Consider the following 27,633-nt stretch of genomic DNA (forward strand, 5'->3'; position numbering starts at 1 on the left):
AATTTGCCTTTAGCCAGAGGGTAGTTGGTTGCTGGAACTGACTTCCATCCCTTGTTGCGGAAGTTGATAGCCTAAATAAATTTAAGGCTCAGCTAGAGAGGTATTTCGAACGAACGGAGGGGTGAAGTGGAAGTTTTTTTTTTGGCTGATGCTGCATAAGCTTGCTTTCTTGCATCATATGCCTCTACTAATGCTAATGTAACTGCCCTCTTCTGAATGGAATCTAGAAGCTGTTGAAAGTTTCGGGGCGCCACCCCAGTTGTGGGAACAATATTCCATGGTAGGGCAGATTTGTGATTTGTACAGAGTGAACAGCTGTTTGGAAGAAAAGTAATGCCGAGAGAGAAAGAGAAAACCAAGTAATTTAGATGCAGAGGAAGCAATATTTGTAATGTGCTTGTGCCAAGAGAGATTAGAAGTAAGGGTAATCCCCAAAAGAGATACATCAACTTGCCTAGAAATCGGAGTGTCACCAAAGATAAGCATAGAGGTAGAAGAATTCTTTTTACGAGATATAAGACAAGACTGAGTTTTAGAAGGATTGAAATCAACTAACAATGATGGCAAAACAGTTATCTAAACACATCATATACCATCAGGCATCTCTCATATTGTGGAGTTATACTTCGTAACTATTTTGCCATCATTGCATCACTCGGGTACCTACCTACCCACCAAAGAAGGGCCAAATAGCCCTGAAACGGTGCCATCTGGGCGGTGGTATCCATCTGAGAATAAGTAACATTAGTCTCCTCCTCAGGTGAAGCATTACTTATTCGAAGTAGTGCAATATCATGGCAACTCGTTGTTAAGGTATTCACAATATGAGATATAACTTAAAACGCCGCTTTGCTAATATTCTGTTCATTCAGATTTGGCTATGTATTATTGATGCTTTCTATACTTATACATAGTCTAGACTTTTCCAAACTTGAGGCTTACGCCCTAAATGCTTTATAGTCTATTAGTTTACCTATTCATGATGCACTCAGTAGATCAAGTAAAAGTGGGAGGAATGTATTAGTAATGGAGTAATGAAGTTTTTGGATGTGGCATATACATAGCTACGTAGCCTCAACAATGTTCTTTGCATGGACACTACTCGGACTCCAACACTCACTATCTGGCATCTATATGACCTAATAACAAAGTTTCAAGGAAAAATTTCTACTTAAAAGCTGTATTAAAAACTTATAGAAACTAGTGTTAAATAGAAATCTTCAAGCCATTTTGTTCTCTGGAAGAAAAATAGCAAATGATAACTGTAAGGAATGTTTTTGGAAAATTATTATTATTATATACTCTATCTTTGACATTTAGTTTATCTAGTAATAGCAATTCAAAGAAGACTACATACTGGCGGTCATGTTATAAACTGATAAAAACTGTTTGCAAACAGGAAAATTTGCACACACTTTATATTATGTGCAAAAGAAAAAAAAAATTCATATTACTATATTTTAATTTGTCTTTGTTATAGAATCCTTTTTTTGGTGGGTAAACTCCCAAAACTTAACTTTAAATTGAAATGAAATGGTAAAAATACTATTTTTTAAAATAATAACTACTGCAATTATTAATAAGATTCTTGGGGGGTTGCAACTAGATAGTAACTGTAACCAGGAAGGAAAAAATCAAAAAGAAAATTTTGTAAGTGCCAGTGTACTGTTGAGTTTTGATCTTCCTCAATGGGGAGGAATTTTTCTAGCAGGGATAAGGAAGTGATTATCCCCTTGTATAAGGCAATGGTCAGGCCACACTTTGAGTACTGTATACAGGTCTAGAGGCCTCACTTTAAGAAGGATGTAGAGCTGTTGGAACGAGTACAGAGAAGGGCAACAAGATTAGTGAATCGAACAAAGGGTTGCTCTTACGAAGAAAGGCTTAAGTTTTCCAATTACAGTTAGTGTCTGGAGACTAAGCACCTGTGAGGTGATCTGATTGAGGTTATGTTATTGTTGTTATTTTGGTTTTTAGGAGCATTAGCAACTAAGGCCATATTTCTCAGAGGATATACGATGGTCATTCCCTGACCTTTCCGCATCCTCCGTATTTGGTGGTCAGGGGCTCGAACCTCAATCTAATCAAGAAGCATGTGCTATGCACTGCTGCTCCTGCCCACCTGGCTACGGAAGCGCCGATCTGACTGAGGTGTATAAAGCCTTGAATGGTTTGAGAATGCTCAATGCTGATGGGATTCTTCCTCTTGCTCAGAATAATCGTTTGAGAGAGCATAAATTCAAATTGGGGGAAGGCAGTTGTAGGATAGATGTGTGGAAATTTGCATTTAACCAGCAGGTGGTTGATTGCTGGAACAAACTTCCATCTGTCATTGTAGAAGTTGATGGATTAAATAGATTGAAGGCAGAACTAGACAAACATTTGGAACGAGTGGATGGGTGAAATGAGAAGGGTGAGTGTGTGTGATTTTTTTTGTTTTTTTTTTGTTTTTTTTTTTTTTTTGGTTGATGCTATATAAGCTTGCTTTCTTGCATCATGTGCCCTTGGTATGATAATTTGAAAAAAGTTGGGAAACACCAGCTAGCATTTCTGAAAATGTATTGAAACATGCAATAACCTTATTGGGGGAGAGATGGACTCAGGCTTTAAACTTTGAAAAGCTATGACATCAATTAGTGCATTTAGATCATTAATATGGTTGAAATTTGTAGACAAACCGAAGTTTGTATGTTGCCATCAGTATTGTAACAGATCATATTGTGAAATCCTTCATGAACTCCATATACTTAAAATAAAGTAACAATTCCCATTAGAGAAGACTACTATTATTTATTTTCAGATATTTACTTAGTTTGAGGCTTTGTACCCTAAAATATTATTAAGCTTTGTAAAGCTTATGTACAGTCATGATTGCCATATAACTTAAGAATGTCGAGAGGCTATCATCAGAGAAGTTAAAAACATGGTTGACAATGTGTTAATTCATGTATTGTATTCAATTCCAAGAATGTAATTGTTCCTTAACAAGGCAAATGCAAAACTTTGGAACAAAACAGCAGTCCAAGTTGGAAAAATACCTACAACTCCTTTATTCATGAGTGCATAGTTCCAGTAACCAATACAAAAAAATTATAAGATCACAACTAACTAAGACATTTAATCCTAAATTGGCCAAGTTACTTTATAATCATTCCACATACAAAAATGAGCTTGTCTTCAATCAACTATTATCAAAGAACAAAGAAAGTACATATAACAACATAATATTTGTCAAGTACCGAGAAATAGCATGCAGTATGAGGAAAAAATTATACCTTATTATTAAATGAATGGATTCATTAAAATGAATCCAGACTGGTACTTTTGCACTAAATGTAAGGCAGATATTCAGAGGAAATCCTGAGCTGCTTGATATTTTTGCAGCTCATGCCTACAAGTCTTATTTTCCAGGAATGTTTAGTAAACTAATCAGTCTTATTTCATTCTCAATGGACGGAAATTTTTTATTTTGAAGAAAACATAACGTTCCACAAACAATACCATCATTTATGAAATGATTAATTTAATCATTTGACAGTTTTTATTAAATTGTGGCAATAATAAATCATGCAATATGCTAAGTTAAAGCTGTCACTTATTCTCCTGCTTCACACCTAATAAAACTACCCTGTTCCATACCTTTGATGATAAAAAACGTGAGCCAGACTTTAAAATGACTGGCTTTGGTTTTTCACAAGCATTTAAAGCTGACATATGGATCAGCCTTTGAACACCACTTTCACGAGCAATTCTTGCAATACGTCGAGCTCCTGCAATATGGACATCTTCAAAGGAAAAATTCCTAAATAAAGGGTAAAGATAATGAAAAAAATGAACAAAAATATGACAATAATAATTCACTAATAAAATTTAATTACAGTTTAAAAAAATAATGAAAATAAATTTGACATATCCTGTAACTGCCAAATAGGGGCAGAAGTTACTTTTTGGCAGGAGAAACTAATCACACATTCATGAATTGTATTTGTTATGGCAAGCAGAATCCACTAGAGACTGCATTTCTATGTGATGGATGAAGTGTATTTCTTTTTTTTTTTCTTTTTTTTTTTTTTATGAAAACCTCAAACACCAGATTTATTAGGACCTACAGTACTTAGTACCATGCACGGGTTGAGAAAATGATAGAAGATACTTTTTTTTTTTTTTTTTTTTTGTTAACAATAGACTTGAACTTCTGTCGATTGCAATTTGCAGGAAATATGTATAAAGGAAGGTTGTTCCAGAAAACAGAAATTGAATGAATAAACAAGGAAGAAAAAAGTTTGTTCTGTGAGTTAAGCTGGAGAGTAAAAGGATGTTTACTGTTTGCAGCACATATCTGGACTGCTTTGAAAAACAGAGTGGGAATTACAGAAGCCAATTCAGAAGAACAGCCTACAAGGTACTATATACAGAAAAGGCATACAGCAGAAACTAATGAGATTGGTCACTAATTAACCTAACTGCCCTCTTTTGAATGTAATCCAGAAGCTTGAGAGAGAGAGAGAGGTTTTTGGGGACACAGCCAAGAATGCTCGATTACCATTTGGACAAGAAGGAAGTTTTCTATTCTTAGCCTGTTTGAAATGTAATTTGGAGTGATTAACAACTACTTTACAATTGTTGCGAGCTTTGGTGTAGGCAGAATATGAAACTAGTGATTTGAATACAAGTTGATTACAATATACAATATTCTTTTCTCGAACAGCCATAGCACATTTATTGGAAAACCAATGTTTAGATAAAGGATAAGATTTTAAGGTGGAGTGTGGAATAATGCATTTCATCCCTATGAGAACAATTTCATTGACATGAACTGAAACAGTAATCCGACCAAGAAAAAGAAATCTCGCAGATCATCCCATTTTGCATTCTTGTAATGCCAAACAAGAGGTTAAGAATGGCCAAGAGAGAAAGGTTCTATTGGAGAAAAGATCATCAACCAAATTGTGATGTGAGGTGCCTAGAGGACCACTCACCTCGAGTGAATACTGAGAAGGGTTATTTGTAAGAATAAGATCAAGCGTGTTGGCTGCATGGTTAGGATTGTCTGGTATTCTGGTAGGTAAATGAACAACCTGCGAGGTCATTTGTTATTGCAAAAGCCTGAGCATCTCGACTAGCTGGGTCCGTGCAACTAGAAAAAGTAAGCCTGCTGGAGTTGTGAACATTAAAATCACCAAGAAAAATTACTTCACTATTAGGAAAGTTTGACAGGAGAAAGTTAAAGTTTACATGAGAAGAAGTGATAGAGTTCTGGCTTAAAATCTCTCCACATGGTGGAGAGATTTTAAGCCAGATGGCTGGCTTAAAATCCGAGACTGGCTTAAAACCTCTCCACATGGTGGAGAGATTTTAAGCCAGTCTCGAAAGCTACTTCCTGTTAGTATATATATTTGTATTTTTACATTAAACTGGATTTATAATTTATACGTGTATGTTATTTCAACCACGGACCTCAGTACACCAGGCCCATTCGTTACTATCACATATATTTGTGAAATGAATGAGGAAGTGTTTGGAAGGTTTAGCTCTTTTTGTAGATAAGTTTGTTCTATTTTTTGACAATTCATGACGTATTCAGAAGTAAGAAAATGTGGTGAGGACATGCCGTATGAAGTAATGAAATTTTTGGATGTGGCATACATGGTAAGAATATACCTAGTTCCTTGATATAACGTGGCCTCGACAATGCCCCCTTCCCCCCCCCACACACACACTACTCGGAGTCCCTCTAGTCACTATCTCGCAGAGTAGTGGTAGCAAGATTATACATAGGCTAATCTGGAAGCCTCCAAGAGAGTTACCAATAGGTTCAGTTCAGTGGACTATCTAGTGGCCAGCCTGCAGACCTCATTTGAGGTCTGCAGGCTGGCCACTAGATAGTCCACCAGATAGTCATTGCAACCACAAATGAGGTTGCAATGATGTCCAATGATGTCCAAAAGACATCAATCACACAGCAAGATGGAAGAGATGGGGGGGGGGGGGGGGTTGCCAGAGCTTTGCTGCTCTGGAGACTAAACATGGGAATAAGCAAAGTGGCAGTATTGCACTGATTGATGAGAGTCATCTATAACCTAGTATTGCCTGGTAACACAGAGGAGCAGCCTTCCTCCATGTGGTGTGGGTGCCACCTTGACCCCTGGTTACATTGGTTTGTACCTGGGTGGTCACCTCCAGTGTACTAGATGCCGTATTTCAGGACCTGCACATGGGAGTCATACCCAGGGTTATTAACAATCTCACCATCGTAAAGGTGAGATTGTTAATAATAATTGCAAAGGATTTGGATGTCAGGGGCTGACCAGACTTTGCTGAAATCAGGCCACTTCAGTGTCCCCTGAATATCAGTTGCATCACCATTTTAGACTCCCAGGTAGGAAACAGCTCGGCATACCAGAGAAAATGTCTGTAATAGCCTCAAGGAATTTATCCATCATGTAAAAAAAAATGGAATACTTTTCATAAAAAACATTGATAGTAATGCAAAATCTAACCTTTAGTTAAATCCACATTAGCAAATACTGACTGACCTTATAAGGATAGTGGATCAAGTAACAATTGCTACTTGATCCTATGATGCATGGAAACAATGCTTTTGCTGCTGAACTAGCAAAAAAAAAAAAAAAAAAAAAAACCTACCTGACATCTCTTTCTTTCCCCCCTCACACGATACTGATCCAGAAAGATTTTGAATTTCTCAAATCCTCAAACCCATGGGAAACTTTTTTATAATTATTTCTAGCATTATTTAATACCAAGAAAATTTCCCCTCCATACATATATTATCATCCCTTCTCAAATCTTTGTAAAGCTCAATTATATGTCTTCTAATGTATTTAACATGCTTTGCAATCCAACATATTCAGTCTCTCTCTTTAGCCAGTCATATGGATGCTCTGCAAGTCTTTGAACCTTTACAGGAACATTGTCTTTATTTTAAATGTAGTTCAGCTTCACATTTAGACAGCATTTTCACAATTATCTTATACAGAAGAATTATAACCTCAATAACCATACAATTGTTCAAAAATTAATCAACAGGACACTACAGCTCCTTTTTGTGGCCTGTTTGCACTATACAGAAAATTCCATGTAGTCTGTATTATAACTCCATCCTCAAATTTTTGTAGTTAAAACATAGCTACAATGATGCTGGTCATTAACCATTCTCCTAACCTTCACATCATCTGCAAATTTTGATATAATGTCCTCTGTCCCTTTATCAATGTCATTTAAGAAACCAGAAACAAGAACAGTCCAAGCACTGATTCCTTAGAACACCACTTATAGCCCTAACCCATTCTGAAGAGTAACGATTAAATAAAAACCTTCTGCCTCAAACTATGGATCTTACCTGTGATTTCAATATGTTATAGGAAGTTATATATGCTTAGGGGGATAAGTTATATAAGCTATAAGTTATATAAGCTTGGGGGGAATACACAGACTAACAGATTAACAGTAGCCAATGGCAGAGGTGAAAGTGATTCCTGCACTGCTTATATTGAAATGCAATTGAACAGCAGCCTGAAAAGCAAGGCAATGGGGATTTCTAGGACTGCTGGGAATCACAGTGGAACAAGTAAATACATGGGCTGTGTTAGAGTAACATAGGGTAGAAACAGGTGCATGTATACTTACTTGCATATACACCCAGTGGTGAGCTGTGAATATTTTAACAATGGGCTCGCAGTTTTTTAGATTTTCTACCCGAGTAAATCTGATCGGTCACGGACGTTGTGGCTTCCGCTAGAGGCGCTTCCCACGTTCGCACTGCCTGTAGTGTGATTAGAATGCGTGACATATTTTTCATGATCGGTATGATATCTCGAGTCGGGGCAGATTTAGGTGGGTTGAACAGATGCGGCTTATTATCCCCTTAAGGTAAAGGGGGTATAAGTATATGTGTAAAACGTTCCTAGGACTATCTAAAAAAACAAAACTTAAAAACCTGGTCTTCATGCCTCGCCTTACGATAACTGCATACGACAGTGTCTCTAACCTTTTAGAATTTTTGAATAGTATGACATCACAATCATGCTTCCTGAAGTTACTACTGCAGTAAGTATGATTGTAACAATACAAATATTTGTCTGTCAACAATTTCTTTTTTTATCTCACATTTTCATTAAATTCCATTGTTAGGATCCCCTAATAGCTGCATAAAAGTAAAGTGCAGCCATTATCAACCCACTGCAGGATGGAAGCCTCCTCAACAATTCATGCTGATATGTCACTTCAACTACAAGATCAGTACATCAATCGGTGCTATGTTAGAGATATTTACATACGTTGCACTCGCAAGTATATATCTCTTACGTTAGTTATCATAAATCCAGTGTATCTTGTCTTCCAGAAATTATGAAAATCTGTGAATGATCAATAAAATATTTACAATTAAAAAGCTCTTTTATTTCGTAATCGATATATACAAAGCAAAATACCTAAAAGAAACGAAGAATGTTTCACATAAACCATCTACTGCGCATGATCAGCACAGCAGGAGCATTAGAGTAGGAGTGTGCTATAGGCCTAATGACTCGAATGAGTACAATGAACAAAGAAGTACAATGAACAATGAACAAAACGAAGAATGTTTCACATAAACCATCTACTGCGCATGATCAGCACAGCAGGAGCATTAGAGTAGGAGTGTGCTATAGGCCTAATGACTCGAATGAGTACAATGAACAGTTGTACAGAGAAATAGAGTGGGCTAGTAAATCGGAATGTCTTATAATGGGGGATTTTAACTTCCCAGATATTGACTGGAACTTGTGGGTTGGGCACTCACACACTAGTCAGACTTTTGTGGATTTATTGGATGATTGTTTTCTGCAGCAGCATGTTCGAGAGGCAACCAGAGAAAGTAATACTCTTGATCTGGTTATCAGCAGTGATCATTCGTGTATTAGGAATTTGCAGATAAAAGAACCACTAGGTGGCAGTGATCACAGTGTACTGACGTGGGATTTACTTAAAGATTTAATTACCATCAGGGGTAAAGGAAAGGGTTTTTGCTTCCGTAAAGGCGAGTACAGTGGTCTCCGACAGTTTTTAAATTCTGTACAGTGGGATCAACTGACGATGTTACCAACAGTAAATTCTAAGTGGGAAGCATTCAAGGAATTAATCGTGGCAGCTACTAAAAGTTTCATACCTATTAAGAAATATTGTTCAAGGTTTAGGCCTAAATGGTTGTCAAATGAACTAATGAGACTCGTAACAGAGAAGAAAAATGCATGGGATGCATATAAATTATCAAGCGACTCAGAAGCCTATGGCAGATATAAGTTAATCTGTAATCAGGTCACAAAGGAGGTACGGCAGGCGAAGGCAGATTACGACAAATCCTTGGCAAAAGATGCTAAGAAAAACAGCAGGGATTTCTTTACTTATATAAACTCTAAAAGGAAGGGGATGAATCTGATTGGTCCACTTGACATCAATGGTTCGACTGTTGATGATCCTGCTCAGATAGCAAACAAACTGAATGAGTATTTTACATCTACATTCACACGTGAGGAATTATTAAGGTTTGAAAATGGCAGAAGGTTATCAAATTGTAGCAGGGTGCTTAATGATCTTGTAATAACTGAGAGCAAAGTGGAAGAGAAATTGTTGAAGTTAAACGTAAGAAAAGCACCTGGGGTGGATGGGATCTATTCAATTATATTAAAGGAGGCAGCAAGGCAACTAAGCAAACCCTTAGCCATAATTATGAGAGCATCCTTGGACTCAGGGGAGGTTCCCACGGACTGGAGATGTGCAAATGTATCCCCAATTCACAAAGGGGGGATCGAAGGGTGACACGAATAATTACAGACCAGTTAGTTTAACTTCTGTTCTTGGTAAAATAATGGAGTCACTGTTTAAAGATGCATTGCAGGATCATCTAGACAAGACTGCAGCAATAATTCAGACACAGCATGGTTTGTTAAGGGAAAGTCTTGTCTGACCAATTTGATAGGATATTATGATGTGGTTACAAAGGAACTAGATGCGAAAAATAATTTTGATATCATATATTTGGATTTCAGGAAAGCTTTTGACACTGTTGCGCATGGAAGACTATTGTACAAATTGGAGCAGAATGGTATTAAGGGTAAGTTGCTACAATGGATAAAAGGATGGTTAAGTGCGAGAAGACAGAGGGTGGTAATCAATGGGTGCTGCTCTTCTTGGACTAATGTTATTAGTGGAGTCCCACAGGGTTCGGTGTTAGGTCCACTGTTGTTTTGTATATTTATCAATGATATGGATGAAGATATATCAGGCTTAATGTCGAAGTTTGCAGATGATACAAAGGTTGGCAGGGTCGTTAATGACAGCAATGGCAGTCTGCTACTGCAACAGGATCTAGATGATTTGGGCAGATGGGTTAAGAAGTGGCAACTGAAGTTTAACCTTGACAAATGCAAAGTACTGCATATGGGTAGAAGTAACCCCAGAGAAACGTACCAACTGTGTGGTACTACACTTAAGGTGGTAGAAAATGAAAAAGACCTGGGAGTAATTGTGCAGTCAGATATGAAGTTCTCTGAGCAATGCAGACAGGCTGCCACGGCAGGTCATGGGGTTTTGTCAATGATAAATAGGAATTTTGCTAGCAGGGAAAAGGAGGTGATTATCCCTCTGTATAAGGCAATGGTCAAGCCACGCCTTGAGTACTGCGTACAGGTCTGGAGATCTCATTTTAGGAAGGATGTAGATTTACTTGAGCGGGTACAGAGAAGGGCAATAAGATTGGTGAGGGGAATGAAGGGATCCTCTTACCAAGAGAGGCTTAAGTTCTGCAAATTGCAGTGGCTGGAGACTAGGCACCTGCGCGGTGATCTGATTGAGGTATATAAGGCCTTGAATGGATTGAGCACGCTGAATTCTGATGGGATTCTTCCACTTGTTCAGATTACGAATCTAAGGTGGCATAAATTCAAATTAAGAAAAGACATATATGCAGAAACAGATGTGCGGAAATTTGCCTTTAGCCAGCGGGTGGTTAATTGCTGGAACAAACTTCCATCTGTCGTTGTGGAAGCTGATAGCTTGAATAAATTTAAGGAGGAACTGGACAGGCATTTGGAGGGAATGGTGTGATTTTTTTTTTTTTTTTTTTTTGCTGATGCTGCATAAGCTCATACATTTGCTTTCTTGCATCACATGCCACTACTACTACTACTATTAGCAACTACTGTGACTAAAAATCGTGAAACTTTTTTAGTCGTTTTTTTTTTTTTTTTTTTTTTAACAACTAGGGAAATACAATGGATAAATTTTTTTCATGATAAAATTTTAATATTGCGAATAAAAAATAACATGAAATACAGCATACTCTCGATTTACCGAGATCGGTTTCACCAGGAAGCAGATTAACCGGGACACTTTAAGACTCCAAATAAAATTTAAAAAAAACTAACTAGAAATCATAAAATTAACCCCAGGGGCTCACATCTTGTGAGTATGGGCTTGGCACACCCAGAGTAGTCCTGAGCTGGATATCATCATTCTTCTCTTTCTTAGTGATTCCCTTCTGCTTCTCTCTTTTTCTCTCTCAGGGTAACTCGAGAATTTTTTTGGCTGATGCAACATAAGCCTCAGGCTTCCTTACACCATATGGCTAATAATAATAATAACTAGAATAGGTATAAACAGATGTTTTACAAGTCGTAAATAAGCGACATGCAGGGAGTTATAAAGTTGTCATTGGGAGATTATTATCTTGCAATCCCACTGTTTTCACACCCAACGCCAAGAGAAAAAAAAAAAGAAAGAGAAAAACTGTTTGGTTTCTCTTACTGCGTCGCATTGATTGTTTGTTGTTTAAACCTCCCAAGGACTTCCTAATTCATTTCACAAATATACGTAGTCTGAATTCTAATCTTAACGATGTCCATTTCCACTTGCAGTGTGCCAAACCCCATGTACTTTTTCTGACAGAATCTCAGTTATCAGTTGAATCAACTACTGCTCATCTCAGTTGCCCAAATTATTCGCTGTACAATTCCTTTTGCCTCAAAGGTGGTACTTGTGCATATGTCCGTTCCAATATTCCCTATCAGAGACTTGGTAATTTGAAATCTCCTCTTTTCGATCTTCTCTGGATTAAAATCTCTCTACCCCCATTGTGTTAAACTGATCTGTTGTCTCTACCGTTCTCCCAACTAAACTAATCACTTGGAGCTCTTTGACTTACTATCTTTGCAACGTGACTTTCTCCAGTCCAACTTTCAAGGAAAATTACCTCACTAACAGTGAGGTAATTTTCCTTGGTGATTTTAATGTTCACAACTCCAGCTAGCTTCCATTTTCTAGTCACACTGATCCAGTTGGTCGAGAAGTTGAGGATTTTGCAATTACTAATCACCTTGCACAGATTGTTCATTTACCTACAAGAATACTGGACAATCCTAACCATACAGCCAATACACTTGATCTTTTTCTCACAAACAACCCTTCTAAGTACATGGTCGAAGTGAGAGGTCCTTTAGGCACCTCAGATCACAACTTGGTGATTCTCTCTTCTCCAATGGAGCCTTTATCTCATGGCTATTCCCAAACTCATATTGTTTGGCATTACAAGAACGCAAAATTGGATGACCTGCGAGATTTCTTTTCTTCTTTTCCTTGGTCGGATTACTGTTTCAAAACTTCTGATGTCAACGTTTGCTCAGATCGTGTCATGAATTATTCTTGCAGGAATGGAATCCTGTATCCAACACTCCACTTTAAAATCTCATCATTTATCTAAACCTTGATTTCCCAATAAATGTGCTAAGGCTGTTCAAGAGAAGAACGCTGCATATCGTAATTGGCTTGTTTCTATTTCTTTAGGTTCATTTTCTGTCTACACCAAAGCTCGCAAAAATTGTAAAGCAGTTATTAATCAGTCCAAAATAGAGTTTAAACAGGCTAAGAGTAGAAAACTTGCTTCTTGCCCTAATAGTAGCCGAGCATTCTGGTCTCTTGCCAAAGCTATTGGCCGCAACTTTTGCCCATCTTCACTGCCACCTCTGTCCAAGCCAGATGGTTTGGACAGAGGTGGGAGCGAAGGTGTTTTTCCTTTTGCTTGGAAATTTGCTCATATCTAGCCAGTTCGTAAAAAGAGTGACAAATCCCTGCCATCCAATTATCGTCCCATTGCAATTACTGCTATTCTTTCTAAAGTAATGCAGAAATCAATTAACTGTCAACTCTTAAACTACCTAGAAACCATCCAACTGATCAACAATCGCCAGTATGGATTCCGTCAGTGTCGATCCACTGGTGATATTCTGGCTTATGTTACCCATTTATGGATTAATTCTATGGAAAAGTTCGGTGAAACAGAAGCAGTTGCTATCTCAAAGGATTTTGATCGTGTTTGGCACAAAGATCTTCTAAACAAGCTTCCATCTTATGGTTTGCCAACTGTTTTTTGTAATTGGTTATCCAGTTTTCTCTCTGATCGCTCACTGAGGGTGATGGTAGATGTCTCTCTGTCTTCTAACTTCACCGCTAATGCTGGAATCCCTCAAGGTTCAGTTCTTTCCCCCCCACTCTTTTCCTCTTGTATATTAATGACCTTCTTCCATTAACTGGAAATCCGATCCATAGTTTTGTCGATGATAGCACACTGAATTCCACTTTCCATTTTGAGAAACCGTGTCCTGCTCAATGGGCTTCAACTTCTTGAATATCTGCTACCAATTCCTTAAATTCCAATAACCAGGTAATTCTTCAGTGGGGTAAAGACAACTTAGTCCTTCACTCAATCCTTCTAAAACTCAGTCTTGTTTTATATCTCGCAAAAAAGGATTCATCTTCTCCTATGCTTATCTTTGGCGACACTCCGATTTCTAGGCAAAATAATATATCTCATTTGGGGATTACCCTGACTTTTAATCTCTCTTGGCACAAGCACATTACAAATATTGCTTCCTCTGCATCTAAAAAACTTGGTTTTATATTTCGCTCTCGGTATTACTTTTCTTCCAAACAGCTGCTCACACTGTACAAATCACAAATCCGCCCTACCATGGAATATTGTTCCCATATCTGGGGTGGTGCCCCCAAAACCTCTCTAAGGCTTCTTGATTCTGTTCAGAAGAGGGCAGTCAGGTTAATTAATCATTCATCTCTGTCCACTCACTGTCTCATAGACGTTCTCTTTCTGCTGCATGCCTCTTCTACAGATACTTCCATGGGCACTATTTTTCTGAATTGGCTTCTATAATTCCCGCTCTCTCTTTCAAAACAGTCCGAACACGTGCTGCCAACATCCATTTACTGTCCAACTTCAAACTCACAGAACCAACTTTTCATCTTCCTCGTTTATTCATTCAAATGCCATTTTCTGAAACAACCTTCCTTTGTACGTATTTTCTGAAAATTACAGTCTATAGAAGTTCAAGTCTAATGTCAACAAATATCTTCTTTCGTCTTCTCAACCTCCAAACCAAGCATGGTACTAAGTACTATAGGTTCTAATACCTCTCGTGCTTGGGGTTTACATAAAAAAAAAAAAAAAAAAAGGAAATTCCAGATTTAAAAGTCGATTTAATAATCTGGAATATTTAAACATCTGATTAATGTTTGCACAGAGAGGGTTAATTCCTCCAACCCACAATTGCCTTCCGCGAGCTACAAGCTGCTCATCGTGGCCAAAACACACAACCGATCTTTATAGTTTCCACATCAAGTTCTTTAGCAATCATTCTTAATTCGCACTGGTGTTTTGGAGATCATTGTTAGTTTTTTTGTTTTATTTATTGCCTGTATATCTTTATATTTTAGTTGCCTCAATCTCCCCCTCTATGTTGTTACTGTCACTAGTTCTTCGAATACAATGCAAAATGTCAGAATCACACGGATATTTTACTATTGTGACCATGTAAATTTCTCCTGGTCTATGTAAGCACAGACAGGAGAAATTTAGTGGAAGGAGTGAATCACTCAATTCTCCGAAAAACATATGCCTGTTTGTCGGAGTAAAGGGGAACCACAACACGGGTTGACCAGAGGCTATAATCTGTGCCGAGAATCTTCTTAATCCATAGCCTCTGATTGGCTATGGAAAGCATATTGACTAGTGCAACTTCTCGGTATGTGATTGCATAGGTTTTACGGATACCACTAACATTGTGGAATGGTAATCTCTTTCACCCTTAATTTGCACTTTCTAATTATCTAAATTGCCTAACGGCCAGAGGTGAGAACAATGTATACAAAGTTATCTCTCCTAATCCGTTCGTTACATGGTAATTACCAAGGGGAATCAAAAAAATTCGCTATAAAGTTCTTTAAACATAGGTCGGACTGTAATTAAATCAAAAATAGAGCAATTTTAAAATACATAACTGATCGATTGAGCCATTAAAATGCTGGGAATGGGGCCTCCTCGCCCCACCGTAGTTTCGGCTCTGGATACTCAATAATTGCATTCAGGATTTAATTTGCAAAATAAATGGTTGTTTCAACAACGGGCTCAAATATTTTCAAAAAAAAACAACAATGGGCTCTCGCAAGCCCACTATAGCTCACCAATGTCAGGAGTATAGTTAATAAATTCGATGAGCTTGAAGTGCTAGTCAAGACATCAAAGGCAGATATTGTTGGGATATCAGAGACGTGGTGTCACACAGACATAAGCAGTGCAGAATTGGAATTTAGGGAGTACAATATGTACTGAAAGGATAGACAGGACAAGAAGGGAGGAGGGTTTATGCTGTTAGTTAAGAAACACATAAAATCTAAGGAAGTGCATTCAATTGATGTTGGTGGACAAGGCAATGTTGAGTCTGTTTCGTGTGACATAAGCACTGGGAAGCGTGCTTATGTCACACGAAACAGACTCAATGTTGCATTGTCCACCAACATCAATTGAATGCACTTCCTTAGATTTTGTGTGTTTCTTAACTAACAGTAAAAATGAGAGTAGGCGTGTGTTATAGGTCTAATGAATCTGATGGGTATAATGAGCAATTGTGCAGAGATATAGAGTGGGACAGTAAATCAGGGTGTCTAATAATGTAAGATTTTAATTTCCCAGAGATTGACTGAAATTTGTAGGTTGGTCAATCACACACTAGCAAGGCTTTTATGGATTTATTGGATGATTGTTTTCTATAGCAGCATGTTCGGGAGGCAACTAGAGGGAGTAATACTCTTGATATGATTATCAGTAGTGATTCTTCATGCATTAAGAATCTCCAGATAAAGGAACCACTAGGTGGCAGTGATCACAGTGTGCCGAAGTGGGATTTACGCAAAGAGGTAACTACCATCAAGGGTAAAGGGAAGGGTTTTTGCTTTCGCAAAGGTGACTACAGTGGTCTGAGACAGTATTTAAATTCTATACGGTGGGACCAACAGATGATGTTACCAAATTCAAAATGGGAAGCATTCAAAGAATTAATCTTGGAAGCTACTAGGCTTTTCATACCAAATAAGAAATATTGTTCAAAATTTAGGCCTAAATGGATGAGTTGAACTAATTAGACATGTGACAGAGAAGAAAAATGTATGGGATACATATAAAATAGCAGGTGACACAGAAGCCTATGACAGATATAAGCTGGTCTGTAACCAAGTCACAAAGGAGGTCAGGCAGGTGAAGGCAGATTATGAGAAATCATTGGCAAAGGATGCAAAGAAAAACAGCAAAGAGTTCTTTACTTATGTAAACTCTAGAAGTAAGGGGATGTATCAGATTGGTCCACTTGATATTGATGGTTCAACTGTTGATGATCCTGCTCAGGTACAAACAATGAGTATTTTGCATCTACATTCACACATGAGAAGTTATTCAGGGAGCGGAATGCCAGAGGTGTATTCAACTCTGGCAGTAAGCTATATAATCTTGTAATAACTGAGAGTAAAATGGAGGAGAAATTGTCGAAGATAAACACAAGAAAGGTACCTGGGGGGATGGAATCTATCCAGTTATATTAAAGCAGGCAGCAAAGGAAGTAAGCAAACCCTTAGCCATAATTATGAGAGTACATAATTATCTCTAGTCCATGGGTGCCTCCCCTAGACTCAGGCGAAGTACCCATGGACTAGAGATGCGTAAATGTGACCCCAATCCACAAAGGAGGATCAAAGGGAGACACAGGTAATTAGAGACCTGTTAGTTTAACTTCAGTTCCAGGGAAATTAATGGGGACACTGGTAAAAGATGAACTGCAGGATCATCTAGACAAGACTTCAGTTATAGCTCAGACACAGGACAGGTTTGTTAAGGGGAAGTCTTGTCTTTCCAATTTGATTGGATACTATGATGTAGTCACAAAGGAACTGGATGCAAAGAATAACTTTGATATCATATATTTGGATCTTAGAAAGTCCTTTGATACTGTTGCACATGGAAGACTGCAGCACAAATTGGAGCAGTGTGGCATTGGAGGCAAATTGCTGCTATGGATAAAGGGATGGTTGAGTGGGAGAAGACAGAGTGTGATAATCAATGGACACTGCTCTTCGTGGACTAATGTTATTAGTGGAGTCCCTCAGGGTTCAGTCCATTGTAGTTTTCTGTATTTATAAATGATATCAATGATGGTATAACAGGCATAATATCCAAGTGCAGATGATATGAAGGTTGGCAGGGTTACTAATGACAGTACGCTCCAGCAACAGGATCTAGAAAAGTTGAGCAGATGGGCTAGGGGGTGGCAATTAAAGTTTAACATTGACAAATGCAAAATACTACATATGGGAAGCAGTAACCCCAGAGTAACGTATCAATTCTGTGCTATTACACTGACAGTGGCAGAGAATGAAAAGGACCTTGGGGTAATTGTGCAGGCACATATGAAGTTTTCTGTATAGTGCAGACGGTCTGCAAGAGTAGCTCATGGTGTCTTGTCAATGATATACAGGAATTTTTCTAGCGGGGATAAGGAGGTGATTATCCCCTTTTATAAAGCAATGATAAGGCCACACCTTGAGTACTGTATTCAGGTCTGGAGGCCTCATTTTAAGAAGAATGTAGAGCTGTTGGAACGAGTACAGAGAAGGGCAACAAGATTAGTGAATGGAACAAAGGGTTGCTCTTACCAAGAAAGGCTTAAGTTTTGCAAATTACAGTGTCTGGAGACTAGGCACCTCTGAGGTGATCTGCTTGGGGTGTATAAAGCCTTGAATGGTTTGAGCATGGGATTCTTCCTCTTGCTCAGAATAATTGCCTGAGAGGGCATAGATTCAAATTGAGGAAAGACGGTTGTAGGATAGATGTGTTGAAGTTTGCCTTTAGCCAGCGGGTTGTTGATTTTTTTTATGAAAACCCCAAACACAAGAGGTATTAGAACCTATAGTACTTAGTACTGTGCTTGGATTAGAGGTTGAGAAGACAAAAGAAGATATTTGTTGACATTAGACTTGAACGTCTGCAGACCATAATTTTCAGGAAATACGTACGAAGGAAGGTTGTTCCAGAAAATGGCAGTTGAGTGAATAAACGAAGAAGATGAAAAGTTGCTTCTGTGAGTTTGAAGTTGGACAGTAAATGGATGTTGGCTGGTGGTGGCACGTGTTCAGACTGTTTTGAAAGAGAGAGTGGGAATTATAGAAGCCAATTCGTTGATTGCTGAACAAACTTCCATCTCTCGTTGTAAAAGTTATTCCTTAAATAGATTCAAGGCAGAACTTGACAAACTTTTGGAGCGAGTGGATGGGTGAAATAAAGGTGGTTTTTTTTTGGCTGATGCTATGTAAGCTTGCTTTCTTGAATCATGTGCCTTTGCTAATGCATTGAACTATGATTAAATTCTTTGTTAAAAGTCCAAATAAATAATGTTAAAGTTATTTCATGCTTCTATCTCACAAATGACATTGTCATAGCAGTTTATCTGGTTAGTTAAAAAGATTTACCCTTTACAAAACCATGCCGTGTTCCCTTGAGAAAATATCCACATGATCCTGTATATACAAATTAACTTGACAGTCATCTTGATTGTCAAGTCCTTTTCCAAAGTTTCATCAGAAAGAAAAGATCTGAATTAAATTTTTGTTTATTTTAGCTGGCAGCATGTTCTCTCCCACTCAGCATTACAATGAGGAACTGTTAAAATGCCAATCATGATAATATATTTATTATATTTCTTGTTTCTGTTTGCATTTGTCGGTTCCCAGCCAAGGATCGCTATTCATAAATTTTCTTCTTTCTTAATGGCATGTCGTAGGCTCACATACAGAAATTGAAAGAACTGTTATAAAAACATCTTATTGGAATTTCGTTTTGTTTTTTTTAATTTATTTATTTACAGTATATTAGTGGTTTTGAGTGATCTGAAAATAAACAGTATCATAAGGTTTTATTATAAATAATGTAAATATGATATACATATAAAGTTACTTCATTTATGGTAAGCATCCATGCATTTTATTAAAAATATACCATATTTATGTTTTATTAAAATTTATGTATTTAAATTTTATATTTAAAGCTTAAAGTATTTCTGCTACATTTAATATTGTTATATAGAGAAATGGTGCCTTAAAATCAACCATAAACATGTGTTATACATACCAGTTAAAATTATTTATATTATAGTCTGATGGTTAAAATCATCTGCTCTTAAAGCAGATTCACTTAGTGCTCTGTTTTTATGGCTCCAATTAAGAGTGCTAAGCAGAGGAAGCCTGTAGTTAATGGACATGGGACATGTTTGAGTAAAGAATTTTCAGGCACTGGAAAACATTTAAAAGTGACAAGCAAAAATTTTACTCAGGCCAGAAGAAAATAACTTAAAGAGCCTTTCTGCGCTTGTGAGGGTAACTTGTCCAGAGTTATCAGCTTGTTGTTTTAGATTACATTCAGCACAAGTTTGTGATTCAGAAGTTTTTTTTCCATTGAGAAGTTTTTATAATATAAAATAAAAAGACATGTTCCATTAACTTGGCTTTTTTTTTGATCATGAACTGAACTCCTCACAGGTGGCTATTTGCCAGATGCTACAATTTTCAGAACTGAAGTCTTTCTTGGTAAGAGTACCCTTTTAAACATTTCCTTCCTATGTAGCCAATCCAACATCCTTCATAAAATGGGTGAAATAAAGACCTGTATGTGGTATTTAAAATGTGGTCTGCCCTAACACAGCCTTGTACAGTGGAATAAACAACTCCTTATCTATCCAATTAAAATTCCTGTATATATCATAGACAAAACCCCATGAGCTGTCCTGAACTGTGCAGCCTGTCTGCACTGCACAGAAACATTTGTCTGACTGCATAATTATCCCACAAAGTCATTCTTGTTCTGCACTACCCTCAGTATTGTACCTTGGATTACTACTATCCATATGCAATATCTTGCATTTGCAAATATTATCCATATACTACTATCCATATGCAATATCCTGCATTTGCAAATATTAAACTTCAATTGCACTTCTCACTTATCTGCCGAACTTTTCCATCTTATTGCAGCAGCCTTACTGCTGTCATTAACCATCATGCTTTTGTATCATCATCAAACTTAAAACATTAAGCCTGATAAGCAATACCATTAACCAATACCATTGTGGGAGCGAAGATAAAAAATATGTAATTAATGAAATTGAAATTTCGCAAGATTATTTAATGAAAAAACTTTCGAGCCTACAGACCAGTAAGGCTCCTGGAGTTGATAGAATATACCCTATAATCTTAAGAGAGGCGGCAAGCGAGTGCATTGAACCATTGAGGCTAATTATGCGAGCATCACTAGACTCTGGGGAGATTCCCTTGGATTGGAAAAGTGCAAATGTATCTCCCATACATAAGGGTGGCTCTAAAAGTGAAGTTGGAAATTATCGACCTGTCAGTCTGACTTCAGTAGTAGGGAAAATCATGGAGGCAATGATCAAGGGTGGAATTCAGGATCATTTGGATCGAATTGAAATTCTCAAGGATACTCAGCATGGTTTTGTGAAGGGAAAATCATGTTTAACAAATCTGGTTCGCTATTTCGAAAGGGTCACTCACGAGCTGGATTTAGGGAATGATTTCGACATTGTTTATTTAGATTTCAGCAAAGCTTTTGACTCAGTCCCACATGAGTGGTTGCTTTATAAGCTGGAACAGGTTGGAATCACTGGGGAAAATCCTTAGATGGATAGAAGGATGGCTTCAGGGCAGGAGGCAGAGGGTTGTGATAAATGGCTATTCCTCAGATTGTGTTGATGTAAGAAGTGGGGTTCCCCAAGGATCAGTATTAGGACCACTGTTGTTTTTAATTTTCATAAACGACATTGATGAAGGGATAGAGGGCGTGATGTCTAAATTTGCAGATGATGTTAAAATTAGTAGAGTAGTTAATGATCACTGTCAAGCTGAGCTTCTTCAGAGAGACCTAGATAGACTTCAGGAATGGTCAGAAAAATGGTAGCTGTGCTTTAATCCAACAAAGTGTAAGGTATTACACCTGGGAAACAGTAATCCCAAAAAAACTTATTCACTTGGTCGAGTTCAACTTGAGTGTTACTTGGGTGTTACGATACGGTCAGACATGAAATTCTCTGAGCATTGTAAACAGGTTGCAAGGAAGGCCCATGGTGTCCTATCGATGATCTATCGAACTTTTGCAAGTAGAGATAGAGACGTGATAATCCATTATATAAAGCTTTTGTTAGACCATACTTGGAATACTGTGTTCAAGTATGGAGACCGCACATAAAGAAAGATATCGAGCTTCTTGAAAGGGTGCAAAGAAGGGTAACTCACCTGGTGAGATTGGCAAAAGGGCATCCTTATGAAGAAAGACTTCAAATATGTGGGTTGCAGAGTTTGGAAACTAGACACCTTAGAGGAGATTTGATTGAGGTGTTTAAGGCTCTGAGAGGCATCAGTAAAATGAATGAGGACAAAATTTTCAAGATTATAAATGATGCTAGAACTAGGGGACATGAATTCAAGTTACGGGGGGAAATGTTTAGATTGGACTGCAGGAAGTTTTATTTTAGCCAGCGAGTTATAAATTACTGGAATAAGTTGCCTTCATGGGTGGTAGAGGCAGACAGTTTGGGGAAATTCAAAGGTCATCTGGATAGTACTTTCGGGTAAGGGAAGCGCATAGGATGATAGGTTTAATTTCCTTTTTATTTATTTTTTATTTTTTTTTTTTATTTATTAATTATTATTATTTAGTTATTTATTTTATTTTTTTTTATTTTTATCAGATTTTCTTTTTTTTTTTTTTTTTTTGGCTGGTGCAGCATAAGCCATAGGCTTTCTTGCACCATGCGGCCGTTACTAATACTAATACTAATAAATACAAAAAACAATGGGCCCAGAACTAAACCATGGAGACTGGCCTAAAAAAAGGAGTGCCCATTGATAACTACTCTCTGTCTTCTCTCACTCAACCATCCCTTTATCCATAGCAGTAACTTGCACTTAATGTCATACTACACCAATTTGTACAGTAGTCTTTTGTGTAGCACAGTGTTAAAAGATTTGCTGAAATCTAAATATATGATGGCAAAATTATTATTTGCATTCCTTTCTTTTGTTACTGAATTATAGTAGTTAATCAGACTGGTCAGAGAAGATTCCCCTCCAACAAACCCATGATGTGAGTTCCAGATAATTCCATTCATATTAAAGTGATCCTGCAATACTTCTTTCACCATTGACCTCCATTATTTTCTCTGGAACAGAAGTCAACCTTACAGGTCTATAATTACTTGTGTCACCTTTTGATCCCCTACCTTCATAAACAGGTAAGACATTTACACATCCACAGTCCCTAGGGACCTCCCATGAATCTAAGGGTGCTCTCCTCTGGTAATTATAGGTAAAGGTTTGCTGACCTCTTTTTGCTACCTCCCTTAATACAACTGGATAGAGCACATCTGCCCCAGGTGCCTTATTTAAACTTAGCTTTAACAATTTCTCTCAGTTATCACAATATCATTTAGCTCCCTGTAATTTAATATACTTTTAGAGCACCATCCTTAAAAAATTTTTCATGTGTGAAAGTAGATGCAAAATATCTATTCAGTTTATCAGCAACTTAAGTAGGATCATCAACTGTCACATTATTCAATCTAGCTGATTCATCCCTTTCCTTCTAATGTTCTAGAGTTCATAAGTAATGAAGTGGGTAAGTCTAGCTAAGGCAGATTATGAGAAGTTGTTTTCCCAGAGACCTCTCATAATCCCCCATAGCTTCCCTAACCCACTCTGTCACTTTACTGCAGACTAATTTATATCTACTGTTAAGTTTTTGTACCTTGTGATAATTTATAAGAATCTCACGCATTTTTCTTCTCTGCCACCAGTCTGATCAGTTCATTTGACATCCATTTAGGTATAAACTTTAAACAGTATATTTTCTTAGAGTTGGTATAAAAAGCCTGGTGGCTTCTATGATCTTTGTGTGTGCATGATGTAAAGAAATCAGGCGAAAACTTAGAATTGTTATGGGCCTGTATGAGAGCTTGAAGGACAGGGTGGATACCCTCAAAGGATCTAAATTGTGGCCCCCATCAAGCTCTCAGTGTGCCCACATCAAAGTGAGAGCTTGCAATTGATCATCACGCAACACAGAGGCAACCCCAGAGGCAAACTGCGCTGGTCACACAGGAACTAGTAGTTGTCGGTGACTCTATTGTCAGGGAAACGGGGAACATATTATGCAAAAAGGATAGTTGGAACAGGACCATGGCATGTCTGCCAGGGGCAAAGGTTGATGACGTTGTAGAGCAGATATCATCTTTTAAGGGCACAAAAGGTGATATTGTTGTACACGTTGGCACTAATGACATTAAGAGAAGAAGACCAGCGGAATTACTTAACAAGTACAGGTCACTGTGAAAAAAAGCCGTGAATTAGGGTTGAATTTTAAAGTGTCTGCAATTCTGCCCAGACACGATAGGAGGGAGTATATGATGAGAGACTTGTTGATCAATTCGGCCCTGGAGAGATTGTGCAAGGCTGAAGAAGTAGAATTTTTCTCAGCCTGGTCTGTGCTTGTTAACAGGAGAGACTGCTTCTACAGGGATGGGATACACTTAAATCAAAAGAGGGCAAGAATATTTCCTGATGGTATTGAGACAGTGTTAGGTGGGTCAGCAAGCTGCTAGCTTAGGGGGAAACCGACCAATAGATTAACAGTAGCAATTGGCAGAGGTGAAAATGATTCTTGCACTGCTTCTATTGGAATGAGCAGCAGCCTGGAAAACAAGATGCAGGGGATTTCAAAGACTGCTAAGAGTAATTGCGGTACAAGTAATTGCGGTACAAGTAAACATGGGCTGTGTTAGGGTAGCACATGTACACTTGCAGGTACACCAATGCTAGGAGTTTGGTAAATAAATTTGATGAATTTGAGGTGTTGGTCAAAACATCAAAGGCAGATACTGTTGAGATATCAGAGAAGTGGTGTCACACAGATATAAAGAATGCAGAAATGGAATTTGGGGAGTACAATGTGTACAGGAAGAACAGACAGGATAGGAAGGGAGGAGGGGTTATGCTATTATTTAAGAAAACACATAAAATCCAAGGAAGTACAGCCAGTCGACATGGCTGGACAGTGCTGTATCAAGTCAGTTTGGTGTGACACAAGCACTGGGAAATCAAAATTGAGAGGAGTGTGTTACAGGTCTAATGACTCAGATGAGTATAATAAACAACTGTACGAGGAAATAGAGTGGGCCAGTAAATCAGAGAGTCTTATAATGGGAGATTTTAATTTCCCAGATATTGACTGGAATTTGTGGATTGGTCACTCACACACTAGCAAAGCTTTTATGGATTTATTCAATGATTGTTTTCTACAGCAGCATGTTCGAGAGGCAACTAGAGGGAGTAATACTCTTGATTTGATTATCAGTAGTGATTCTTAAAGCATTGAGAATCTGCAGATAAAGGAACGACTAGGTGGCGATGATCACAATGTGCTGAAGTGTGATTTACTCAAAAAAGGTAACTACCATTAAAGGGCAAAGGGAAGGGTTTTTGCTTTCGAAAAGGTGACTACTGTGGTCTGAGACAGTATTTAAATTGTATACGGTGGGACACCAACTGATGATGTTACCAAATTCAAAGAATTAATCTTGGAAGCTAATAGGCTTTTCATACCAATTAAGAAATATTGTTCAACATTTAGGCCTAAAGGGATGTCAGATGAACTAATTAGACATGTGGCAGAGAAGAAAATTGCATGAGATACATATAAATTAACAGTTAACAGGTGACATAGAAGCCTATGGCAGGTATAAACTAGTCTGTAATCAAGACAAAAGGAGGTTAGGCAGGCAAAGGCAGATTACGAGAAATCTTTGGCAAAGGATGCAAAGAAAAACAGCAACTAGTTCTTATAAATTAACAGGTAACACAGAAGCCTATGGCGGGTATAAACTAGTCTGTAATCAAGTCACAAAGGAGGTTAGGCAGGCAAGGACAGATTACGAGAAATCCTTGGCAAAGGATGCAAAGAGTTCTTTACTTATGTAAACTCTAAAAGGAAGACGATGAATCAGATTGCTCCACTGGATATCGATGGTTCAACAGTTGATGATCTTGCACAGGTAGCTAACAAACTAAATGAGTATTTTGCATTTACATTCACACATGAGGAGTTATTCAGAGAGGGTAATGCCAGAGGTGAATTAAACTCTGGCAGTGGGCTAGATGATTTTATAGCAACTGAGAGCAAAGTGGAGGAGAAATTGTTGAAGATAAACATAATGGGATCTATCCAGTTATATTAAAGGAGGCAGCAAAGGAAGTAAGCAAACCCTTAGCCATAATTATGAGAGTTTTCTTTAACTCAGAGAAGGTACCCATAGATTGGAGATGTGCAAATGTCACCCTAATCCACAATGGAGGATCAAAGGGAGACACCGTTAATTACAGACATGTTAGTTAAACTTGCGTTCCAGGGAAAATAATGGAATCACTGGTTAAAGAAGCACTGCATGATCATATAGACAAGACTGCAGTAATAGTTAAGACAAAGAATGGGTTTGTTAAAGGGAGGTCTTGTCTGACCATTCTGATTGGATACTATGATGTGGTCACTAAGGAACTGGATGCAGGGAATAACTTTGATATATTTGGATCTTAGAAAGGCTTTTGATACTGTTGCACATGGAAGACTGCTGCACAAATTTGAGCAGTGTGGCATTGGAAGCAAATTGCTGCTATGGATAAAGGGATGGTTGAGTGGGTGAAGACAGAGAGTGGTAATCAATGGACACTGCTCTTTGTGCACTAATCTTATTAGTGGAGTCCCTCAGGGTTCAGTGTTTGGTCCATTGTTGTTTTCCGTATTTAGTAATGATACTGATAGTCGTATAATGATGGTATAAACTTGGCTTAATGTCCAAGTTTGCAGATGATACGAAGGTTGGCAGGGTTGTTAATGACACTAATGACAGTATGCTTCTGCTGCAAGAGGATCTACAAAAGTTCAGCAGATGGGCTGAGAGGTTGCAACTGAAGTTTAACACTGACAAATGTAAAGTCAATTAACCGCCAACTCTTAAACTACCTAGAAACCTTCCGTCTGATCAACGATCGCCAGTATGGATTCCCTCAGTGTCGATCCACTGGTGATATTCTGGTTTATGTTACCCATTTATGGACTAATTCAATGGAAAGATTCAGTGAAACACAAGTAGTTGCTCTTGACATCTCAAAGGCTTTGGATTATGTTTGTCATAAAGGTCTTCTAAACAAGCTTCCATTTTATGGTTTGCCAACTGTTTTTAGTAACTGGTTATCCAGTTTTCTCTCTGATAGCTCCCCGAGGGTGATGGTAGATGGCTCTCTCTGACTTCTTCTAACTTCTGTCTTCTAACTTCTCCACTAATGCCGGTGTCCCCCCCAAGGTTCAGTTCTTTCCCCTACTCTTTTCCTCTTGTACATTAATGAACTTCTTCCACTGACTGGAAATCCTATCCATAGTTTTGCCGATGATAGCTAATTGCATTCTACTTTCCATTTTGAGAAACCTTGCCCTGTTCAATCAGCTTCAACTTCTCAAAAATCTGCTACCAATTCCTTAAATGCCAATCTTCAGGAAATTCACCAGTGGGGCAAAGACAACTAACTTAGTTGATTTCAACCCTTCTAAAACTCATTCTTGTCTTATATCTCGCAAAAAGGATTCTTCTGCTCCTATGCTTATTTTTAGTGACACTGCGATTTCTAGGCAAAATGATATATCTCTCTTGGGGATTACCCTGACTTCTAATCTCTCTTGGCACAAGCACATTACAAATATTGCTTCCTCTACATCTAAAAAACTTGGTTTTCTCTTTCGCTCTCGGCATTACTTTTCTTCCAAACAGCTGCTCACTCTGTATAAATCGCAAATCCACCCTGCCATGGAATATTGTTCCCACATCTGGGGGCGGGGCCCCTAAAACCTCTCTCAGGCTTCTCGATTCCATTCAGAAGAGGGCAGTTAGGTTAATTAATGATTCATCTCTAACAGAGTCTCTCCACTTGCTGTCTCATAGACATATTGTTTCTGCTGCATGCCTTTTCTACAGATACTTCCATGGGCACTGTTCTTCTGAATTGGCTTCTATAATTCCCGCTCTCTCTTTCAAAACAGTCCGAACACGTGCCGCCAACATCCATTTACTGTCCAACTTCAAACTCACAGAATCAACTTTTCATCTTCCTCGTTTATTCATGCAACTGCCATTTTCT

General features: G+C 38.0%; 1 protein-coding gene across 2 annotated transcripts in view; it reads right to left on the reverse strand.

Moving 5' to 3' along the window:
* The window catches only part of ND-39 (NADH:ubiquinone oxidoreductase subunit 39), a 285,839-nt gene that overhangs the window by 156,226 nt on the left and 101,980 nt on the right, over window positions 1-27,633 (reverse strand). For both annotated transcript variants that reach the window (XM_090386829.1, XM_090386830.1), the window contains exon 5: window positions 3,640-3,802. In XM_090386829.1, the coding sequence (XP_090242955.1) occupies window positions 3,640-3,802 (163 nt within the window). The remainder of the gene's footprint in view (window positions 1-3,639; window positions 3,803-27,633) is intronic.

This window comes from Mastigoproctus giganteus, chromosome 12 (genome assembly GCF_048544385.1).
Source record: "Mastigoproctus giganteus isolate SK-2022 chromosome 12, ASM4854438v1, whole genome shotgun sequence".
Classification (NCBI taxonomy): Eukaryota; Metazoa; Arthropoda; class Arachnida; order Uropygi; family Thelyphonidae; genus Mastigoproctus; species Mastigoproctus giganteus.